Source organism: Zalophus californianus, chromosome 17 (assembly GCF_009762305.2).
Source record: "Zalophus californianus isolate mZalCal1 chromosome 17, mZalCal1.pri.v2, whole genome shotgun sequence".
NCBI classification, from domain to species: domain Eukaryota; kingdom Metazoa; phylum Chordata; class Mammalia; order Carnivora; family Otariidae; genus Zalophus; species Zalophus californianus.
In genome coordinates, this window is record NC_045611.1 from 13989682 (window position 1) to 14009529 (window position 19848).

At 37.6% G+C, this 19848-nt stretch overlaps 1 protein-coding gene and 1 non-coding gene across 3 annotated transcripts in view; both read right to left on the reverse strand.

Moving 5' to 3' along the window:
• The window catches only part of AP1G1 (adaptor related protein complex 1 subunit gamma 1), a 76761-nt gene that overhangs the window by 20688 nt on the left and 36225 nt on the right, over positions 1-19848 (reverse strand). The window contains exons 4-14 of one of the 2 annotated variants that reach the window (XM_027618054.2): positions 14268-14409; positions 11991-12087; positions 10755-10831; positions 9904-9912; positions 7282-7377; positions 6749-6829; positions 6449-6547; positions 5366-5421; positions 4810-4923; positions 1452-1592; positions 656-710 (exon numbers count right to left, since the gene is read on the reverse strand). In XM_027618054.2, coding sequence (XP_027473855.1) covers positions 656-710; positions 1452-1592; positions 4810-4923; positions 5366-5421; positions 6449-6547; positions 6749-6829; positions 7282-7377; positions 9904-9912; positions 10755-10831; positions 11991-12087; positions 14268-14409 — 967 coding nt within the window. The remainder of the gene's footprint in view (positions 1-655; positions 711-1451; positions 1593-4809; positions 4924-5365; positions 5422-6448; positions 6548-6748; positions 6830-7281; positions 7378-9903; positions 9913-10754; positions 10832-11990; positions 12088-14267; positions 14410-19848) is intronic. The other variant, XM_027618053.2, reaches the window with a different exon arrangement.
• Positions 4431-4515, reverse strand: LOC113936785. The gene has a single exon (XR_003524360.1). It is a non-coding gene; the product is annotated as a small nucleolar RNA SNORD71 (small nucleolar RNA).

Genomic DNA, 19848 nt, shown 5'->3' on the forward strand with positions numbered 1-19848 from the left:
CACTTTCGTTTCGACTGTTAAATCTCTGATCCCTATTAACCAAATGATAAACAGGGAAGCTCCAAAACTCTGGAAGACTGCCAAAGAATATCTTATAAAACTGTAATTTTAAATCCAGAAAAAACTTAGTCATTCAAAACCCTCCAATGGCTTCCTATATATATATTTTAAAAAATTCCAAACTCTTCTGAGGCCCTCTATAATCCAGCCCCTGCTTCGGTCCTATCATTCTCTGCCTCTCATGCTACTGGCTTCACTTGCCTTCTTCTTACCTCCAAGCAGGCCACACTTGTTGCCACTCAAGGGCTTTGCAACACTTTCTATTCCCCCAAACCTTTGCATGGCTCCTCATTTCACTGAGCTCTCTCGTCAAGTGTTACCTCCGAGTGACCGGCCCTGACTACTCTACCTAAAAGCCTTGGCGCATTTCCCCATATTCCACTCTCCCCTGCCACGACTGTAGTCCTTCATGCTGCTTCAGTGTTTCTCGTAGTATTTTTTTCTTGCCTAACAGGATAGTACATATTTCCCCATGAATTTCCTATCTCCCCCACTAGAACTAGAATGTAAAGCTTCACAAGAACAAGGGATCTGTCTGCCTCATTAATCAGCACATCCTGCACCTAGTTATGTTGACCAAAAAAACACTACTTACCGTTGTCAGAACGCGCATGATCGTGTCTATATGCCACCGTTTGGAAGGTGCATACCTGGGGAAACAATGGCACCAGATGAAACAGCTGGAACCTGTGAAGGATTCTGTGCTCAGTGACTTTCAAAGATCCCGTCCTAGTCCGTTTTAGGGTTACTGGCAAAGTGATTACTTTTGGACACATCTTACCTTCAAATCTAGCAGTTACCCCCATTTCACAGGGTAATGAAATGGTACACAAACTCAGGCGGCTCACATAATAACTGCAACAGGACTTACTGAGCTGAGACATGGGACTCCATCTCCAGTTTTTCAGAAAACAAATCATAACGACAAAGCATGAGGACAGAGAGGAAAGAAGAAAAGGGGCTGTTCCCGGACCTAGAAACTCACTCCCTTAAACCGCCAGTGCAGAGAGGAGAAATAACCATACTACTACAACTGAGGACTCTTCCAAAAAGTTTTACACAGAACCACAATTTAGATGCTATGATGCTACAGTTTTTCTATTCTCTACCCAAAACCCACAAACAAATGAACAAAAGCTTTTCTATTCTCTTCTTCATAGATGAGAAACTAAAGAACAGATAGAAGAGAAGATTTTATAAAAGTAGGGTTCTTTTTGGGCTTAGCATAAATACTGGCTAGAATGGCCTTCTATGAAGCAAATTTCTAACTGGGAGCCTGAAATAAACATTAGACATTTTAAAGAGGTTTACAACACTTTCCCTATGTTGTAAAGATGCTTTCAAAAAGTTCCAAGCATCTTTTACCAATAAATGTAAAAATTAAATCTTACTTTTCTGCAGCAAGAAAGATTCCAGATGCACAGTCTGCTTTAAATTCTGGCTCACATGAATCCAGAAAATAAAGTAATTCCTTCATCATGCCTCGGATATTATTCCCATTTACCAGGGCAAAACTCAATTCCATTGCACGCCTTGCAGAGGGAAAAAATTAAAAAAAAAAAAGTTACGATATTTATAGTGGGAATCAAAGACCCAGGTGTGTTGTTTCTGAACATCAAGTACTGGCAGATGTACTGATGTCCTTCCACGATCTTGTGATCCCAATCTTTGTACACAAGATAACCAAAGTTAACAAGGTTAGTTTTAACATTCTCAATCTTCATTCAACACTTTTCTTCAAAAAGCTCTAAAAGATACACTACTTACAACCAAAACTGCAGTTTGGGTTCAACAGTCTGTGAAGCTGAAATTCAGAATAGTTAAAAGGCTCAAAAAGAGAAGCAACAAAAATTATTACCAAATGATAATACCTCTTTGCATTATTCCTTAAAAATGTGCTAAAGCCGGGGGTGCCTGGGTGGCTCAGTCATTAAGCGTCTGCCTTCGGCTCAGGTCATGATCCCAGGGTCCTGGGATCGAGCCCCGTATCGGGATCCCTGCTCCGTGGGAGGCCTGCTTCTCCCTCTCCCATCCCCTTGCTTGTGTTCCCTCTCTCACTGTGTCTCTCTATGTCAAATAAATAAATAAAATCTTTAAAAAAAAAAAAGTGCTAAAGCCACCATGTTCTTTGACTACACCCACTTCTGTCCAAAAATGATGTAACAGTCTACATCAAAAGATATATAGAAAATTGGAATAAAAACACACCTTGAAGGTATTATGCTAAAGTGAAATAAGTCAGAAAAAAACAAATACTGTATGATGTCACTTAACACCTGGAAGCTAAAAAAGTCAAAAGCATAGAAACAGATTAGAATGATAGTTACCAGGGTCTCAGGCGTGGGGGGAAAGGGGAGACGTTGATCAAAACTTCAGTCATAAAATGAGTAAGTTCTGGGGATCTAATGTACAGCATGATAACAATTAATAATAATAAAAATGTATTATATACTTGAAAGTTGCTAAGGGAGGGTCGCCTGGGCGGCTCAGATGGTTAAGTGTCTGTCTTCGGCTCAGGTCATGATTCCGGGGTCCTGGGATCGAGCCCCACATCGGGCTCCTGGCTCAGCGGGGAGCCTGCTCTTCCCTCTCCCTCTACCTCCTTCCCCCCCTGCCCCGCTCATGCTCTCTCTCTGTATCTCTGTGTCTCAAATGAATAAATAAAATCTTTAAAAAAAAAAAAAGAAAAAAGAACGTTGCTAAGGAAGTAGATCTTAAATATTCTCACCACAAAAAAGAAATGGTAACTATGTGGCATGATACAGGTGTTCACTAATGCCATGGTGGTAACTATTTTACCATATGTATCAAATCAATGCACCCTACACCTCAAACTTACACAATGTTTATACGTAATTTTATCTCAATAAAGCTGGGTGGGGGGACAAAAGAGAGAATGAGGGCCATGCAAAGGGAAAAAGGGCATGTGCTATGCGGGCAAATAAGAGTTTCTATAACTGCCTATCAAATTTGGCAACCAAGGCAAAATGGAAATGTTTAACATATAAGTTAGAAGATTACTACATGTATCTTTTCATATTTGGTCAATAATTCCAAACATGGTATATAAATTGATTCAAAATACCAATTTACTAAGTAAGAAATACTTTCATCTTAGCTAACCTATAAACAACATTCAATCTTTACAAGAATACAATAATAGCTAATTCTTATACAGTGCTTAAGTACTTTATATATAATAATCCAGTTAATCCTGCATAACCTTTTGAAGTGGGTGCTCTTTTTTTTAAAGATTTTATTTATTTGAGAGAGAGAGAATGAGTGGTGGGGAGGGTCAGAGGGAGAGAGAGAGAGAGAGAGAAGCAGGCTCCCCGCTGAGCAGGAAGCCCAATGTGGGGCTCGACGCCAGGACCCAGAGATCAAGACCTGAGCTGAAGGCAGAGGCTTAATGGACTGAGCCAAACAGGCGCCCCTGAAGTGGGTGCTCTTGTATTTGCATTTTACATATGGGACAACCGAAGCAGAGAAAAATTAAGTAACCAAACCAATTTTAATAAAGACAGAGCCAAAATGTGAAATGAGGCATTTGGGCTCCAAAGTCTGAGCTCCTAGTGTTAAACAGTCTGTCAAGGAGACACGGGTTTTACTTTTGAAATGCAAAGCCAAGTCATGAGCAATAGGGAGTCAACACAGAAGTCAGAAGGTCTAATTTCTATTCCCAGGTCTGCCCTGTACAGGGGTAGGTTTACAAGAAATTTGATTCCCATGGGACTGTATTTTAACTAATTTCTTAAGAGGGGACAGAAGTAATTGTCTTGTCTGTCTCATTGGCTCGCTCTGAGAATCAACTGAGAGGGTGCTTATAAATCCTGTGCAAAGCACACTCCCACAAAAAAAAATCCTGGCGTGCCTGGCTGCTCAGTTGGTGTAGCATGCGACTCTTGTAGGGTTGTAGGTTTGAGGCCCACGTTGGGTACAGAGATCACTTAAAAATAAAATCTTTAAAAGAAAAATTTTTTTAGTTAAAAAAAAATCCTGTGCAAAGCACTAGATGAGTTATTGTTGCTGAGTTTAGGTCTGTCTTTAGATTGCTCACGCACTTAGCATCTGCTCTCTGCAAATAAAAGGAACCCAGTATCAATAGATATTTGTTAAATGAATGGTTTCAGAGATCATTTCAAATCTAATTTATTCTGGATTTGAACCACCATAGTTCACTGAGGCCAACTATAACTAGGTTTTACAAACATCTCCAGTTCTTCCAATAGATTCAGTATAGTTACTCCATCAGGGGAAAGAATTTATGCCTTTTCAAAGTGCTATCTGCTGCCTAACGGTCATTCCTAGATGCACTGTTCTAAAAACCACAGCTGCTTCTAGTATCTTGGGGCATAAGTACTGTGAGAAAATGTGTGCTGTCAGCAATTGAGTTTCAGCATTGTGACAAAACACTTAGCCGATGGATCACTCAGCATTTTCATCCTCCAGCACACAGAGCACAGTACCTCTGTTAAACAGACTTCTCCCCAGCTTATCTGTACCTGTTTGTTTATCAAAGAACCAAGGACAACTTTAGTGTGCACTTCAGTATTCCTTATTGGCCTCCTTCACTGACCTAACCTTCTCCCTCCCAATCCTTTCAATCCTTTCTTAAAAAGGATTTACTCAGCAGAGTTCATCTGTGAAAATGATGACTAAATAAAAACAAATGGCAACATTCTCATTCTCAGAACTATTATGAAGTTATTAGGTGGGGGGTGGGGCAGAGAACTATCAATAATCTATTACCGTTTTATTGAGACATCCAAATCTTTTAAACAGTCCACAATTGTGCTTCTGTGCCTCTGTACTGCATTATGATCTGTCTGCACAGTCTTCAACAAAGATGTCAAAGCTACATATCTGGATGAAACAAAGTTGCAGAAGACAGAATTAAAATGTAAAATTCAGGATAATTCTTCTCTACATAAATAATGACAAAGAAGATGTCTAATGACTAAATATTTTTAAATATTTAAAAGACAAGACAGAATTAGAGAGTATAATGGTAACATCTTAAAGGCATAAAAGACACACTAATCTTAAGTAGTAGTAACCAGAAGTATTAAGATTTGCATTCATGGTCAAGTCCATTTAAACTTCTAAAAGTGACTGGTTCCATTCTTCCAAATTCTTCCAAGTAGTACAACAAAATAAGCATATAGTATGCCTTTCCTTAGCCCCAAAACGCAAGAGGAAATGATTTCAATGTTACCATTTATATTTTCTTTGCTTTTATTTGATACTGGTACCAAAACTGCCCCTTTAAAATACCAGGATACAAGATATTTTCCAGTTGACTTACCTAATATTCTTGTCATTGTTCAATAAGAAACGACCCAGGATGTTTATGGCTAGGACCTAAAGAGAAATAGCATAGGTTAAAATCTAAGAAAATTAAACATTTATGTTAAGGATCGGCTCCTCAAACAGAAAAATGGCAGAAGTAGAAAAATTGGTGAAATCTGACTAAATTCTATAGTTTAGTACGGTACCAATATTAACTTCTTAGTTTTGATAATTATCTCTAGTTATGCACCATGTTAATATTAGGGGAAACTGAGTGAAGGGTATATTAGAACTCCGAACTATTTTTGCAACTTTTCTGTAAGTCTAAAATTATTACCAAAAGTTTCAAAAAGTGGGGAAAAGAAGAAATACACATGTACAGACACAATTTTTAATTTCTAAAAAAATACATGAGAAAAGGATAACCATATTCCCCACTAGAAGAACGCAAAAGCTACAGGCAAACATTTCCCTCCCTACATACCTCTGGTACTGTTTTAGTTTTACTTTAAATGTTCATTTCTTAAACACACACACACACACACACAGACACACAAATATTTAAGAAAAACAAATTAATTCAAATAAGATGTCTTGTTTGGAGTGATGGATACAATTCAAATCATGGCTCTAATAAAAGCTTATTGTGAAATGTTTCCTTCACCCAACAGTATATATATTATCTAACTATACCTAAGAGCTTCCAAACTTTATTATAATCAATATTAAAAACCTTCAATGGAGGGAATGATACTTCAGATACCAAAACACAGCATTATACATCCTGCACCAAATTTCCAAATGCAATTCATTTCTAAAGTACTCAAGTGGGGCGCCTGGGTGGCTCAGTCGTTGTCTGCCTTCGGCTCAGGTCATGATCCCAGGGTCCTGGGATCAAGCCCCACATCGGGCTCCCTGCTCCGTGGGAAGCCTGCTTCTCTCTCTCCCACTCCCCCTGCTTGTGTTCCCTCTCTCACTGTGTCTCTCTCTGTCAAATAAATAAATAAAATCATAAAATAAAAAAGAAAAAATAAAGTACTCAAGTCTAAGTTATTTATTCTAATTGAAATGTTTAGGGAAAAGATTAAAAAAGACTTACTCGCAGTCCACTCTCTGACTTAATATCCATGATAGTCAAAACCGTTTCATAAAGAATAGCATTTCCTACATTTTTACTAGTCTCCGTATTTGTGGCAACCTGAAAAGTCACAAGAGGGCAGTACATAAGTGATAAAACAATACTTCCGAAAAATATCCAGAGGTACAAGAGACACTTTGTGACTGATTACAGCCACCAATGAGGAAACACAAATAAATACTGCTCTATCTAACCACCATCATTCTGCTCCCCACTACACTAAAATGAAGATTTAATATACTGCAGATTGAGTCTACTCACCTGTGCTAATATATCATTCATAGCTTCACTTGAGTCATCATCATTTCGTCCTAAAATTCTTAATAACCGCAAAATTCGTACCTAATGTGCAAAACATGATTAGTTTCAACAAATTATGCCTGGCACAAAGGAACTTACTTGGTATGAAACTCAAATAACTTAAATGAAGTCTCAGATCTCATTAGAAATGTCAAGATTCAAAGAGAAGAATTTTAAACATTATCTTTAGAGAAGTAATAAATACTTCTATGTCTGAATGAAGTAGAGACAACCCACACTTTGTCACTCCACAGCTAAAGGATACCACCACCTACAGAGCTATACTATATTGATAAGTCCCTATGCAATCGCTATTACACATTACAACTATAATTTTATTCTATTAAACCAGTACAGAACCATGTCACTATTCACTTATTATTGTAATTCGTTTAATCAGTTAACAAATTTCTACTGACACAAAGTTAAGAGGAAAGAACAATCTATTCCAAAGGTATTAAATTAATTTCTCCAAAATACTCTTTCAACCTCACCTGCAAAAAGGGGTCACTGATACCAGAAACATCATGTTCTGGTGAATATCCCGACATGATGAGGTTCTTTAGAATACGAACTAACTGGGGCACAAGCTGCAGAGAAGAAAGATGCATCAAAAAACAGTGAACATCAAAGAACTTCTCTTGAATAGACAAGTAATTTGGCTTTAAAAAAGGGTGCAAGGGTCTGAATCCAAGAAAATTCTACTGATACCATATGCTGGTATACCGCTGATGGTTGATAAATACAACTTAGGAGTACTTAGGCCACGAACTCAAGAAGGAATATGTATTTTACCCGAATTAAAAACTAATGACTTTTTTACTCCAGAGTTATATATGCAAAAATACTACAAATACCAGGAAATCAGAAAGCCTATGGGAACCAAGTCAAACAGATGCCTACAGGCCATACTGCATATCTACTTCTACAGAACTTGACATACTTAGGTAACACAAACACGTTCGATTTTTTATCCATTCAAACATTTGGATATAAAACGTTATCACCAAAAATACTGGTGATCTTATTAAAATTACAGTTTTAAAATATACTACCTCAAACAGAGAAAGAATTTCTCTCCTCTTAAGACAGGGGTAGTTATATTTTTTTCCAACAAACAACAGGGAATACAAAAGCCTCCAACATTGACCAAATGGAAAAACACATGAAAAATTGTATTTTTCACCTTAAGGAGATACCAGGCCATGAATAATTTCCTTTCCCTATTCTTAACTCATAAGATACAATTTTTGGTAAAATTTTATTTCAGCACTTAATTATACACACTTTGTTGCCTGCTTTCTTGTCTCATCTTGGTACTGAAACCATACATTCCTTATGGTCAGAATTCCCTTCTTGTCCTTCCTTTACTTTGTCCATTAGAGTCATAACAAATAGTAGAGGCAATTTTATGGCTAAGCTGAACTTTAAAATACTTTATTTTTTAAAAACACTTTAAATATTATTCATTTCATTCTGTTGATCAAGCACTTAATCTTAAACCCTATTCCAAAACGTGTGCCACAATGGGAGCTTTTCCAGGCTCCAACTAAAAACTCAGTTTAGCTACATAAACAACTCTAATCACCTAAATTAAGAAAACAAGTGTCCAAAGTGAAGGAAATGGCATCTCTTTTGGAGGCAATCAGAACAGCCCCAACCAATTTGCTGCAACTCAATTACTTATTCTCACTGTGTTCTGGCTCTGTTCCTCCTTATGCTTCAACTCTAAAGGATCCGGGATCAAGAGTGAAACAAAGGCCAAGGTATGCCCGAGGAATGCACTCACAACGTTGAGGCCACTTTTATTTATTTATTTTTTTTAAGATTTTATTTATTTATTCATGAGAGAGAGCGAGGCAGAGGGAAAAGCAGGCTCCCAAGGAGCAGGGAGCCCGATGCGGGACTCGATCCCAGGACTCTGGGATCATGACCTGAGCCGAAGGCAGACGCTTAACCATCTGAGCCACCCAGGCGCCCAAGGCCACTTTTAAATATGAGAACATAATCTGTATGAATTTAAAGAAGTTTGGCCATAACACTTCAGAATTAAGTGATTCATAATCCATTTAAAAAAAATTCTAACTCGGACAACTCCAAGATTAAAACAAACCTAGGTTATGCTGACCTATAAATTCTAAACAGAATCCCCATTAAATCTGTCAACTGTGGGCAGATTTAGAGTTGAGAATAATATAAACTTGTAAACTGCTTTAAAATGTAATAAAGCCGGGATCACCTAGTTACCAAGCTCTGCACAAAAAGTGGCTCACTCTGCATACGTCTCAATGGCCTCCTTTTTTGTACTATACATATCCCTAATTATTTGTTTAATCTGATTTCTTGGAGAAGTCTTTGTTCCTTGGGCTACTAAATCCAGAAATTTTTTTATTCACTGACAAAAGACCAGCACACTACATAAAATTGCCCTGGGACAAAAGGCACAAATGTCTAAATGTTTAGCATACAAATCCTTGGTACCCAGCTTTATTTTTCAGACAAAAATGCAAGTCACTAAAACCTATGACAAGACAAACAAAATAAGATGACAAAGGGAAAGGCTGCAGCCATGAAAATCAGTTGATGCCTACCCACTCTACCTCAAAATCCTTTTCATATCCCAAAACTTCCAGGCAAGATTAAGTGCAGGTAAGAGAGAAATAAAAGCTCTAAGCCTGAACTGAGAGCTCAGAAGTATATACAGAGCTTTTTATAAAGTATGAGGTTACCCACACATGGTTCTAAAATATCTACTTCAAAAAGAAGCAATGTTTTGTGCCAAGGCTCCAAACTGATCTGGAATTGCCATCACCAAAGCCACTGGGACACTGTTCAAAGTTTCTCAAGTGAAGATGAAGAAAAGGCAGAGAAGGAGGCTTAGAATTCAGGAAAGGCTGCAACTGAAATCCAAGGCTGACTCTGGAGTGAGGAGTTTAAGTGAAAAGACAAAAACTGGACTAGGGAGTTAGCCAAAAACGCTAGAACAAATAACTCATAGTATTAAGCACAGCTTCAGCATTAGTATATGTTTAAAAGCTACATTTGTGGATGAATGCACAAAAGCTACTAAGGACCTAATGCAGGCATGCACCATCTAAAAGAGGGTTAATTCTTACCTTTTCATTCTAACATACAGCAGGATTCCAAACAGACAACAGGAACAAAACATACAAAGCAAGCATTAGGGACAGATACAGGCCTCATACTATTTTATACAATAATTTAATCAAGACATGAACATCTAAGAAAAAAAAAGCCAAAAAAAGAAGTGCTATTAGAGCCTCATTAGATCTAAAATACAAAGTAAGCCCCATTCATCGAGTGATCAGCACCTTATAAAAGAATTAAACCCATGTAACTACCGAAAACACAGTCTTTCCCAGGCCTCCTTACTACTATCTTCTAAAAGCCAGTGAAGGAAACAAAAATTTCCACTTTAGAACGCTGTAAGAAAGGGAGGGGGGAACTTAAGAAAGCTAGGTTTCAGTCACCAGAGTCAACAGTCTAAAATGAACAGAAGGTGACCCTGTGTTACATAAAAGTAATGTCAAATTTCACTTTGCAATTTTCACCTTAAAAAAAAAAATTACCTGCCTTTAAACACACACACACACACACACACACACACACACACACACACACACACACACACAAACTTCCTGTTTGTAATTTGACCTCAGGTTACATCTCTTCAATGTGAAAACAGCAGATAAAGCACATGAGAGATTGGTAGCTCTGTCAACACTGAGAGAAGACTTCTATTATGAAAGGAAAACACTGTACTACTGCCAGTTCTTATATGCCTAAATCTGGCTTCCAGCCCTACCACACAGCAGGGCTGGTCAAGTCCTTTATTCAGCTCCATAACTTCCTTTCCAAAGAAAATTCGTAAGTGAGAAAATCATGTACTTTTCAGGAAAATCATTTTTCAACCAAGAAAGGCTTAGGTATACAGAATGGCACCTACCTTTCTGAAATGTGCAAGCATGTCTGGGCTTCGTTCACACATTTCTGTGAGGAGGACTACAGATGTGTGAAGGACACCTGAAATATAAGAGCAAACGAAAACTAAAATGAGGCTATATATTTATTCAACTTCATAGAACAGGTCTTTGAGTTCTGAAGGTCAATTCCAAAAGGATAGTTGCTACTTTTTTTAATTTCCCAAAGAAGCTAGCACTGAGGTGAATACAAAGGAAGTATTTAATTGATGCCCAATTTAATACTGGTCAAATCAATTAAATCAGAATATTTTAAACAACTATGTGACCAAGATAATTGCTAAAAACTGAAAACCAACACACGTGTCTCTCCATTTGAGACCATCCATAAAGAAATACTCACAGTCACTAAAAGCTAGGTATCATCTGCCCTGTACTTATTAATAAGCTGTTAGCTGAGATGATTCAAAAAGTAAAAATCTAGTAAGATTTTGAATTTCCAGGTAAAATGAATCAAAACTCCAAGGTAATTATGGATGATCAAGTAAATATGCTTGTCCCAGAGTGAAAAGGATCTCACAATAGTTTACACTAATAATAAATAAGTACCCTAACCACTCATTTGTTCATTAAGTTTGAGTCTTCTAGGCACAGGACTGAATTAATCAAATTAAATATACCTTACCATTTTTTCTCTTAGCATTTAGTAGGACACATGAATTTTCCTGACTTAGAACTTGTTTCACTGACTTCAAAATAAGAATAAAATGTATGGGAAAGAAGAGCCATGTTCCATTTAATTTCTCTCAAGTTTTACATAAATATATCTGAGAACCCATTATAAATTCTTGTTACAAGTAACCTAAAGGATTTTCATAAATCTTACACTCCTACCACAAGGCAATAAAAAAATAATGTTTTTTCTATTATAAGATAGCCAGGAAATCAAAGTGTTTTACATACGAAAATCAAGGCTAGGATCATTTGTATATTACAATGAATATTAGTAAAAAAAAAAAAAGTATTTTTAATATAGTAAAAGAGGACTGAAAATGAAAACTGAATTTTTACTATGAAGGAATCAATCTCTAATTATAAAAGCAGGATATGAGCAGAGAGATTTGACCCATCAACCCTTCCTGGCAAAGTGTCTACAGTAAAAAGGCAAGTCCCCCGCACTCAAACAGAAGGTCAAAACTGCCTGAAGCCTTTTCTTTCCTCTTTTCCCTCAATACGTCACAAGCACATCCAAATCACATTACCATGGTTCTTTTCATTCAATAAATTTTTTGTTGCTGGTAAAAACATCTCCATAAGTTCAGGAACCTTCCTGATGACATGAACAGCACACAGTGCTGCCTATAAAGAAAAAGGACAAAAGATTTATTTCAATTAAGGCAGGGCAAACAATGTTACAAAAAACAACACCAACAACAAAAAAACCTTATCATTTAGTTCACCTACTGAAAGAAGAAAGAACGAAGAAGTTAGACAGCAGATTTATTATTTATTAACTGGTTAGGACTTTCCAATTTATATTATTTCATTAATGAGAACTTTTAGCTCACCTGTCCCTTCATTCATGCATTACTAAATAGGTGGACAAAAACTTCGTAGACTAGACCATGGTTAACATGAATTTATCAAACAAATTAAATATAACTTCTGTGGAGTTTTACAGAGTAAAAAATAAAGACTTCCATCTGTGATACTCGTTCTTCTAAGATGACCAAAAGGTTTTATAAAAACGCCATGCAATTTAAAGATACATTACTACTGTTACTTTTAATAATACCCGTATCTTCCCCAATTCATTCTCTGCTGATATCAAGAAAATCATTTAATAATTAGCTAGTTTCTACTGAAGAAAAGATGGATCTTGGCTTGTTCACTGGAAAGAGAGGTACAAAGACTGATTTTGATTACGCCAAAAGTAACCATAACTACTATTTGTTGGAGTTAAATACCACAAAAGTTTAGATACAGTAACAAGAGAAGACTTCAGTTAATTCTTCCCCAAGTTATATTTGGGGGAAAAAAGATTTTTTTCCAATCCACAGAAATGTTTTATTTAATGAAATAATGTACTTTTTGAACAAGAGCAGCCCACTCGTACTTTAGGAGAAAGCACTGGCTTTGTTTCACAATCAACATTAACAGTCCATGATCCTGGAAAACAGCTTGGCCTTTGTAACGTCTTGCCTCACACCATTAATGTGGAGGCACAGTGAATGTCAACCAGGCAATAGTAAGTGTTCACTTCTTGGAAGTTCTAAATTTTACACCTTTTGTTTATGAAGGTTACAGGGTTAAAGAACAATTTTATTTTTTTTTAATTTTTTTTAAAGATTTTATTTTTATTTGACACAGAGAGAAAGAGAGAGTGAGAGAGAGCACAAGCAGGGGGAGCGGCAGGCAGAGGCAGAGGGAGAAGCAGGCTCCCCGCTGAGCAAGGAGCCCGACACGGGGCCCAATCCCAGGACCCTGGGATCATGACCTGAGCCGAAGGCAGCCGCTTAACCGACTGAGCCACCCAGGCACCCCAAGGACAATTTTAAAAAACATAAAATTTTGGTGTCTGGGTGGCTCAGTCATTAAGCATCTGCCTTCGGCTTAGGTCATGATCCCAGGCTCCTGGGATCAAGCCCCACATGGGGCTCCCTGCTCAGCGGGAAGCCTGCTTCTCCCTCTCCCACTCCCCCTGCTTGTGTTCCCTCTCTCACTGTGTATCTGTCAAATAAATAAATAAAATCTTAAAAAAAAACATAAAATGTTTATATCAAGCAAGTAAGAGATTAAGATCATTGTCTTCCATTACTATTTCATTTAGACACACCAATTTAGAAAGTGTGTTCTAGATCATTCTCTAATAATTACCCAGGTCACCATGGAACTGTACTTCCAGAGATTCAAAGGCACTAATACAAAGACATGGGCACTAATTATTAGAATAAAAGTAAATTCTTAAAGTTCTGTTCATTATCACTTTAATACTGTTTAGAATCTGGTAAATTAGGTATCCAGGATATCCAGTAACGTGTGTTTATAAATCCTTTCCTTGAAAAACAAAAGGAATTAAGAGAAGAATTAAAGAGTTCATGGGCGCCTGGGTGGCTCAGTTGGTTGAGCGACTGCCTTCGGCTCAGGTCATGATCCTGGAGTCCCGGGATCGAGTCCCGCATCGGGCTTCCTGCTCGGCAGGGAGTCTGCTTCTCCCTCTGACCCTCCCCCCTCTCATGCTCTCTCTCTCTCTCTCTCTCGCTCTCTCAAATAAATAAATAAAATCTTTAAAAAAAAAAGAATTAAAGAGTTCACAATTACCAATTGGAGTTAATTAGCAATAAAAAAACCCACCTCCAAAATTAGTATAAAAACAGACTTTGACTTATAAACACTTGACTTATATATAATCATTTAAAATATATTTACTGCAGAGAAAGATAGGTTATTTCATCATCAGAGCTCTCAAAATAATTTGCCTCCCCATCTCCATAATATTCTCTAATCCAAATGCAGAATCTGACTTCATTAAAAGTTACCTTTTTTCTTAAGTAAGAATTGGAGGTTTTCAGGAGTTTCTCTACCTCTCCTGCAAGATCTCTGCACATCTCTGAAGAGCCCATGCAGCCAAGGGTACAAAGTGCTAGCCCCTGTACATATTGCGTGCTATGATTAAGATCACTGCAAAAGAACAGAAAAAGGTAGAAATGAACAAGCTTTTCCTGGTGCTCCCCATAAAGCAGCTTAATGATTCACAATTTCTACAGTAAGGAAAATAATAAGATTACTTGTTGCAAAAACATGTTTACTTTATTACAAATTAAGAATACAGTGAACTGATTTACAGTGCCTCCTTCAGGCTTACAATTCCATGTTTCCAAATACCAATGTAAAAGAAATTCAACAACATGTCTGTTGAAGACAAACTACTTCAGAAAACTCAGCAAACCAATGAAAGTGAAAGCCAACAAGACAGAAATGTGAAGCACAACTGTATCTTTAACAGATTTTTGAGGGGGTGCCTGGGTGGCTCAGTCGTTCAATATCTGCCTTCGGCTCAGGTCATGATCCCAGGGTTCTGGGATCGAACCCCGCATTGGGCTCCCTGCTCAGCGGGCAGCCTGCTTCTCCCTCTCCCACTCCCCCTGCTTGTGTTCCCGCTCTCGCTGTCTTTCTCTCTGTCAAATAAATAAATAAAATAATCTTTAAAAAAAGAAAAAAGATCTTGGGGGGTGCCTGGATGACTCAGTCAGTTAAGGGTCTGACTCTTGATTTCATTTCAGATCATGATATCAGGGCCATGAGATCGAGCCCTGCATCGGGCTCCACGCTGGGCAAGGAGCCTGTTTAAGATTCTCTCTCTCTCCCTCCATCCCTCCTCCCCCTGCACCACCCCCTCACTCTCCCACCTTCCTCCCACCCCACTCTGGCGTGTGCACGTTCTTGTTCTCTAAAAAATAAAAATAAAAAAATATTTTAATATGCTCTACTATTAATTTCTAAAAAAATGATAAGATCTATATACAGCAACCAAAACCTTAAAAAAAAAAATCAGAAAACAGTCCCCACTACTAGAGCATTTAAGGTGACTTAAATATCAGAACAGAAATACTCTGAAACCTCTAACCTTATGGTATAGTATTAACCTTGATGTCACATTAATTTTTACACTTTTATGTATTCAAAAGAAAAAAATAGTAACTAGAAAAATTAGCTAATTAAACCACCTTTAACAAACTAAGCTAGATATTTACAGAGAGGCCCAGTATCTGGTGATACAGATATACAAAATCCTATCTCTAACAGACATTGATTACTGTACAAAATTGTTTACAAACCAGCCAGGAAGTATACCTTCAGAAAAGCTGAAATACTAAAAGCTTGAACCAGTAAATTCATCTATATATTATAATCAACTTCTACTATTCAGAACCTGAATTACTGTATGACTTATGCTACTCTAAAATGCTTTAAGAGCATTTTAATATTCTTTAGTTAGTGGTTCTCAAGGATTTCAGTGGTTAATGGATCTCTGGAAGCCCCCAAGACTGTTTCACTGGGTCCATGAGAGCCAAACTATTTTCACAATACTAACTCATCATGTGCCAACTGTATTGACATTTGCACTAATGATGCAAAAGCAGTGGTGGGGAAAATTACTGACATATTACAGATCAGAGTAGTGGCACCAAACTGTACTAGTAGTCATTGAATTCACTGCCACACACACAGGAAGGAAGGAAAGGAGGGAGGGAGGGAGGGAGGGAATGAGTCTGTTTCACTTAAGACTGCCTGTGACAAAGCAGTAAAAAAGATTAGTTTTATTAAATCTTGACTCAAATGCATAGTTTAATATTGTGTGATGAAATAGGAAGTACGCATAAAGAACTTCTGCATACTGAAGTGGCTGCACTTGCAAGCTAAACTATGAACTTTTAAGTTTTTTTTTATTTGAGGTAAGAGAAAGCATGAGCAGGAGGGGCAGAGGGAGAGGGAAAAAGCAGGCTCTCAGCCGAGAAGGGAACCCGACGTGGGGCTCAATCCCAGGACCCTGAGATCATGACCTGAGCCGAAGGCAGATGATTAAATGAGCCATCCAGGCGCCCCTAACTATGAACTTTTCAAATGTGTAAGATTTTTATTTGAAAAATAACTGACAACTATAATTATTAAGATTTGGGTATCTGGCAGACATCTGGAAAAAGAGCCAAGTTAGCCTATCACTTTAAGAGCAACAACTGACAGCATTTGTTGCCAATGATAAAATCCAAGCTTTGAAGCGAGAGTTAGAATTTTGGAAAATCTGTATTGCCATGATGAACTTCACAGTCTACCAATACTTTAACTCAGCCAGTTTTTCCCAAATGACTTAGGCATGGTGTTACAAATGCATACATGAGTAAAAGATTCCAAGTGAGAGACAAACCAATGGGTTTAACATAACAAAGTACCAAACTTCACTGATATTGTTTCAAATTCCACATTTGAAACTAATCCTTAAGAAACTACCACTTACGGAGTTTTGGTATAGTATCAAAGAAGAATATCTGAAAAGCTATTAAAAGTCCTCTTCCTTTTTCTAACTACATTATCTGTGAAAGGCTGGATAGTCTTCATATACTTCGAGTCCCGCAGCCCAGCCGGCTCCCTGCTCAGCAGGGAGTCTGCTTCTCCCTCTGACCCTTCCCCCTCTCATGTGCTCTCTCTCTCTTTCTCTCTCTCAAATGGATAGATAAAATCTTTAAATATATATATATATGTGAAAAACTTAAATCTCAAAAAAAAAACATAACACAAGAAATTGAATGCAGAAGCAAATATGACATCTGCTGTCTTCCATTAGGCAAGATGTTTAAAGATTTACAAAAATGTGAAATAATGCTATTTTTCTCATTTGAATTGTTTTTGTTTTGGAAAATAGTTTATTTTTCATTAAAAACATTATTTAACATGTAAGGGGTTCATTACTGGTAATTTTAAATGAAATAATAAATGGTTTTAATCTTCCTTGAACAAAGAAGAAAAGAAGGTAAAGCATAAATTAGCCAGGTTTGCTACTTCTGAACAATTTGAGAATTTAAGATATAAATTACTGATAAGGGGCACCTGGGTGGCTCAGCCATTTAAGCGTCCAATTCTTGATTTTTGGCTCAGGTCATAATCTCAGGGTTGTGAGATAAAGCCCCGAGTTGGGATCCAAACTGGGCATGGAGCCTGCTTAAGATTCTCTCTCTCCAGGGAGCATGGGAGGCTCAGTCAGTTAAGCGTCTGCCTTTGGCTCAGGTCATGATCCCACGGTCCTCGGATCAAGCCCTGAGTCAAGCTCCTTGCTCAGCAGAGAGCCTGCTTCTCCCTCTCCCTGTGCCTGCCACTCTCCCTGCTTGTGCTCTCTCTCTCTGTCAAATAAACAAATAAAATCTTAAAAAAAAAAAAAAAAAGAGGGCGCCTGGGTGGCTCAGATGGTTAAGCGTCTGCCTCTGGCTCAGGTCATGATCCCAGGGTCTTGGGATCGAGTCCCGCATCGGGCTCGCTGCTCCTTGGGAGCCTGCTTCTCCCTCTGCTTCTCCCTCTGCCTCTCTCTCTCTCTGTCTCTCATGAATAAATAAATAAAATCTTTAATAAAATAAAAATAAAAAATAAAGATTCTCTCTCCTTCTCCTTCTGCCCCTCCCTCCTTCTCAAAAAAAAAAATTTTTTTTTTTCTGGTAAAAGTAATGTTTAAGTCTTAACTCTGCTTTACCATTTAGGCTCCTAGTTTCCAAGAATATTTAGCTGACTTTTCATTTATTTTTCAATGATTAAGAACATTTGCATAATGCAAGCGCTTAAAATATATCCAATTTTTAATGATTCCAAGATCTTTAATTGCTTAGAGCTTTTCTAGGCCAATGAACAATGAGGGAAACATTTTTTTTTTTTAAGATTTTATTTATTTATCTGTCAGAGAGACAGCACAAGCAGGGAGAATGGCAGGCAGAGGGAGAAGCAGGCTCCTGGCTGAGCAAGGAGCCCAATGTGGGGCTCAATCCCAGGACACTGGGATCATGACCTGAGCCAAAGGCAGACACTTAACTGACTGAGCCACCCAGGCATCCCGGGAAACATTCATTATTAAACATAAAAACCGCTGGTACACTATGATGCCCTATAATACAAACAAAAACCAAAAAAACCAAAAACAAACCAAAAAACTCTCACAAAACAAACCCGTTCATTAACAAATATTTCTAAAAAACAAAACTAAATGATCCAAAGTCCTTTAACTTGAGCTTAGACTAAAGCACCAGATCAATTCCCAACTACTAGTTCTCTCTCAAAAAGTTCACTTGAGGCTTGGCTAGGTCTCATTAAAATTCAAAACAAGGATTTCTTCTTTGCCCGTGTGCCTCATTCTTCAATTTTTATCAAGCTACAAACGTATACTTGAGTTTGGTATTAACTCTTTAATATGAACTTGCTGCTAGGCAGAACTACCAAATCATCAGCATGTGATTGAAGGCTTAAGTAATAAGGGCAACAAAGCATGCAAGAACAAAAATTAAAGAAACTCTCAGAGGCCTAGCCAGAGTAAATGCATAATAAGAGTCATACTGAACATGTAAAATGTAACTTCTTTAATACCAAGGACCTCTGCCAATTTTTTTTTCATTCTCCCTCCCCAGAACTTATAATATCTCCTGGCACACAACAGGTATATAATAACTAGTTGCTGAATAAATGAATCAGCTTAGTATTTTCATTAGTATTTATTTCAAGACCAAAAAGTAAGATTCTCCCAAAATTAAGTTCACAGACTCAATGTATTTACATGACACACTCTATATTTACAACCAAATCATAATTCTCATTTGGGGATTTTCCATTATCCATTGGAAAATTTTAAAGTAAAACATTACTGACCACAGAAAAGTGTAAGAGTTCAATACTACAAATATGATTACCTATATCCCCTGCTTCTACTTTCTGTCAAACAAATAAAAACTACAAATGAAAAATAAATCTGCAAAAGGAAATTAAACCAACAGACACACCAAAACCAAACTAAAACAAACCAAAAAGCACCTTTAACCAGTAAAGCCATCAGAACTTGCAAAACTTTTGAACAGACATTTGCTGTAAGAGGGATGCTGAGAAGAACTGTTAATTCCCCTGCCTGGCTACTCTAATTCTTTCATATAGCAAGCATTCCTCAATTTGTAAGTTAAACAAACATGACTGGACTAGTAATGCACCCATTAGAGGGAAAAAAAAGACATACACAAAATTCACAAGGCTAAGTATAATTTCATGCAACTGAAATCTTGAATTAGACCACTCACAAGCAAGACCTCTTCTTTTACCTTTATATGGTATTTACTCAGAACATACACTGGTAATTCCTTTCTCTTTTTTTTTTTTTAAAGATTTTATTTATTTGACAGAGAGAGAGACACAGCGAGAGAGGGAACACAAGCAGGGGGAGTGGGAGAGGAAGAAGCAGGCTTCCCGCGGAGGAGGGAGCCCGATGCGGGGCTCGATCCCAGGACCCTGGGATCACGACCTGAGCCAAAGGCAGATGCTCAATGACTGAGCCACCCAGGCGCCCCACACTGGTAATTCTTTAATAAAAGTAACATTTCA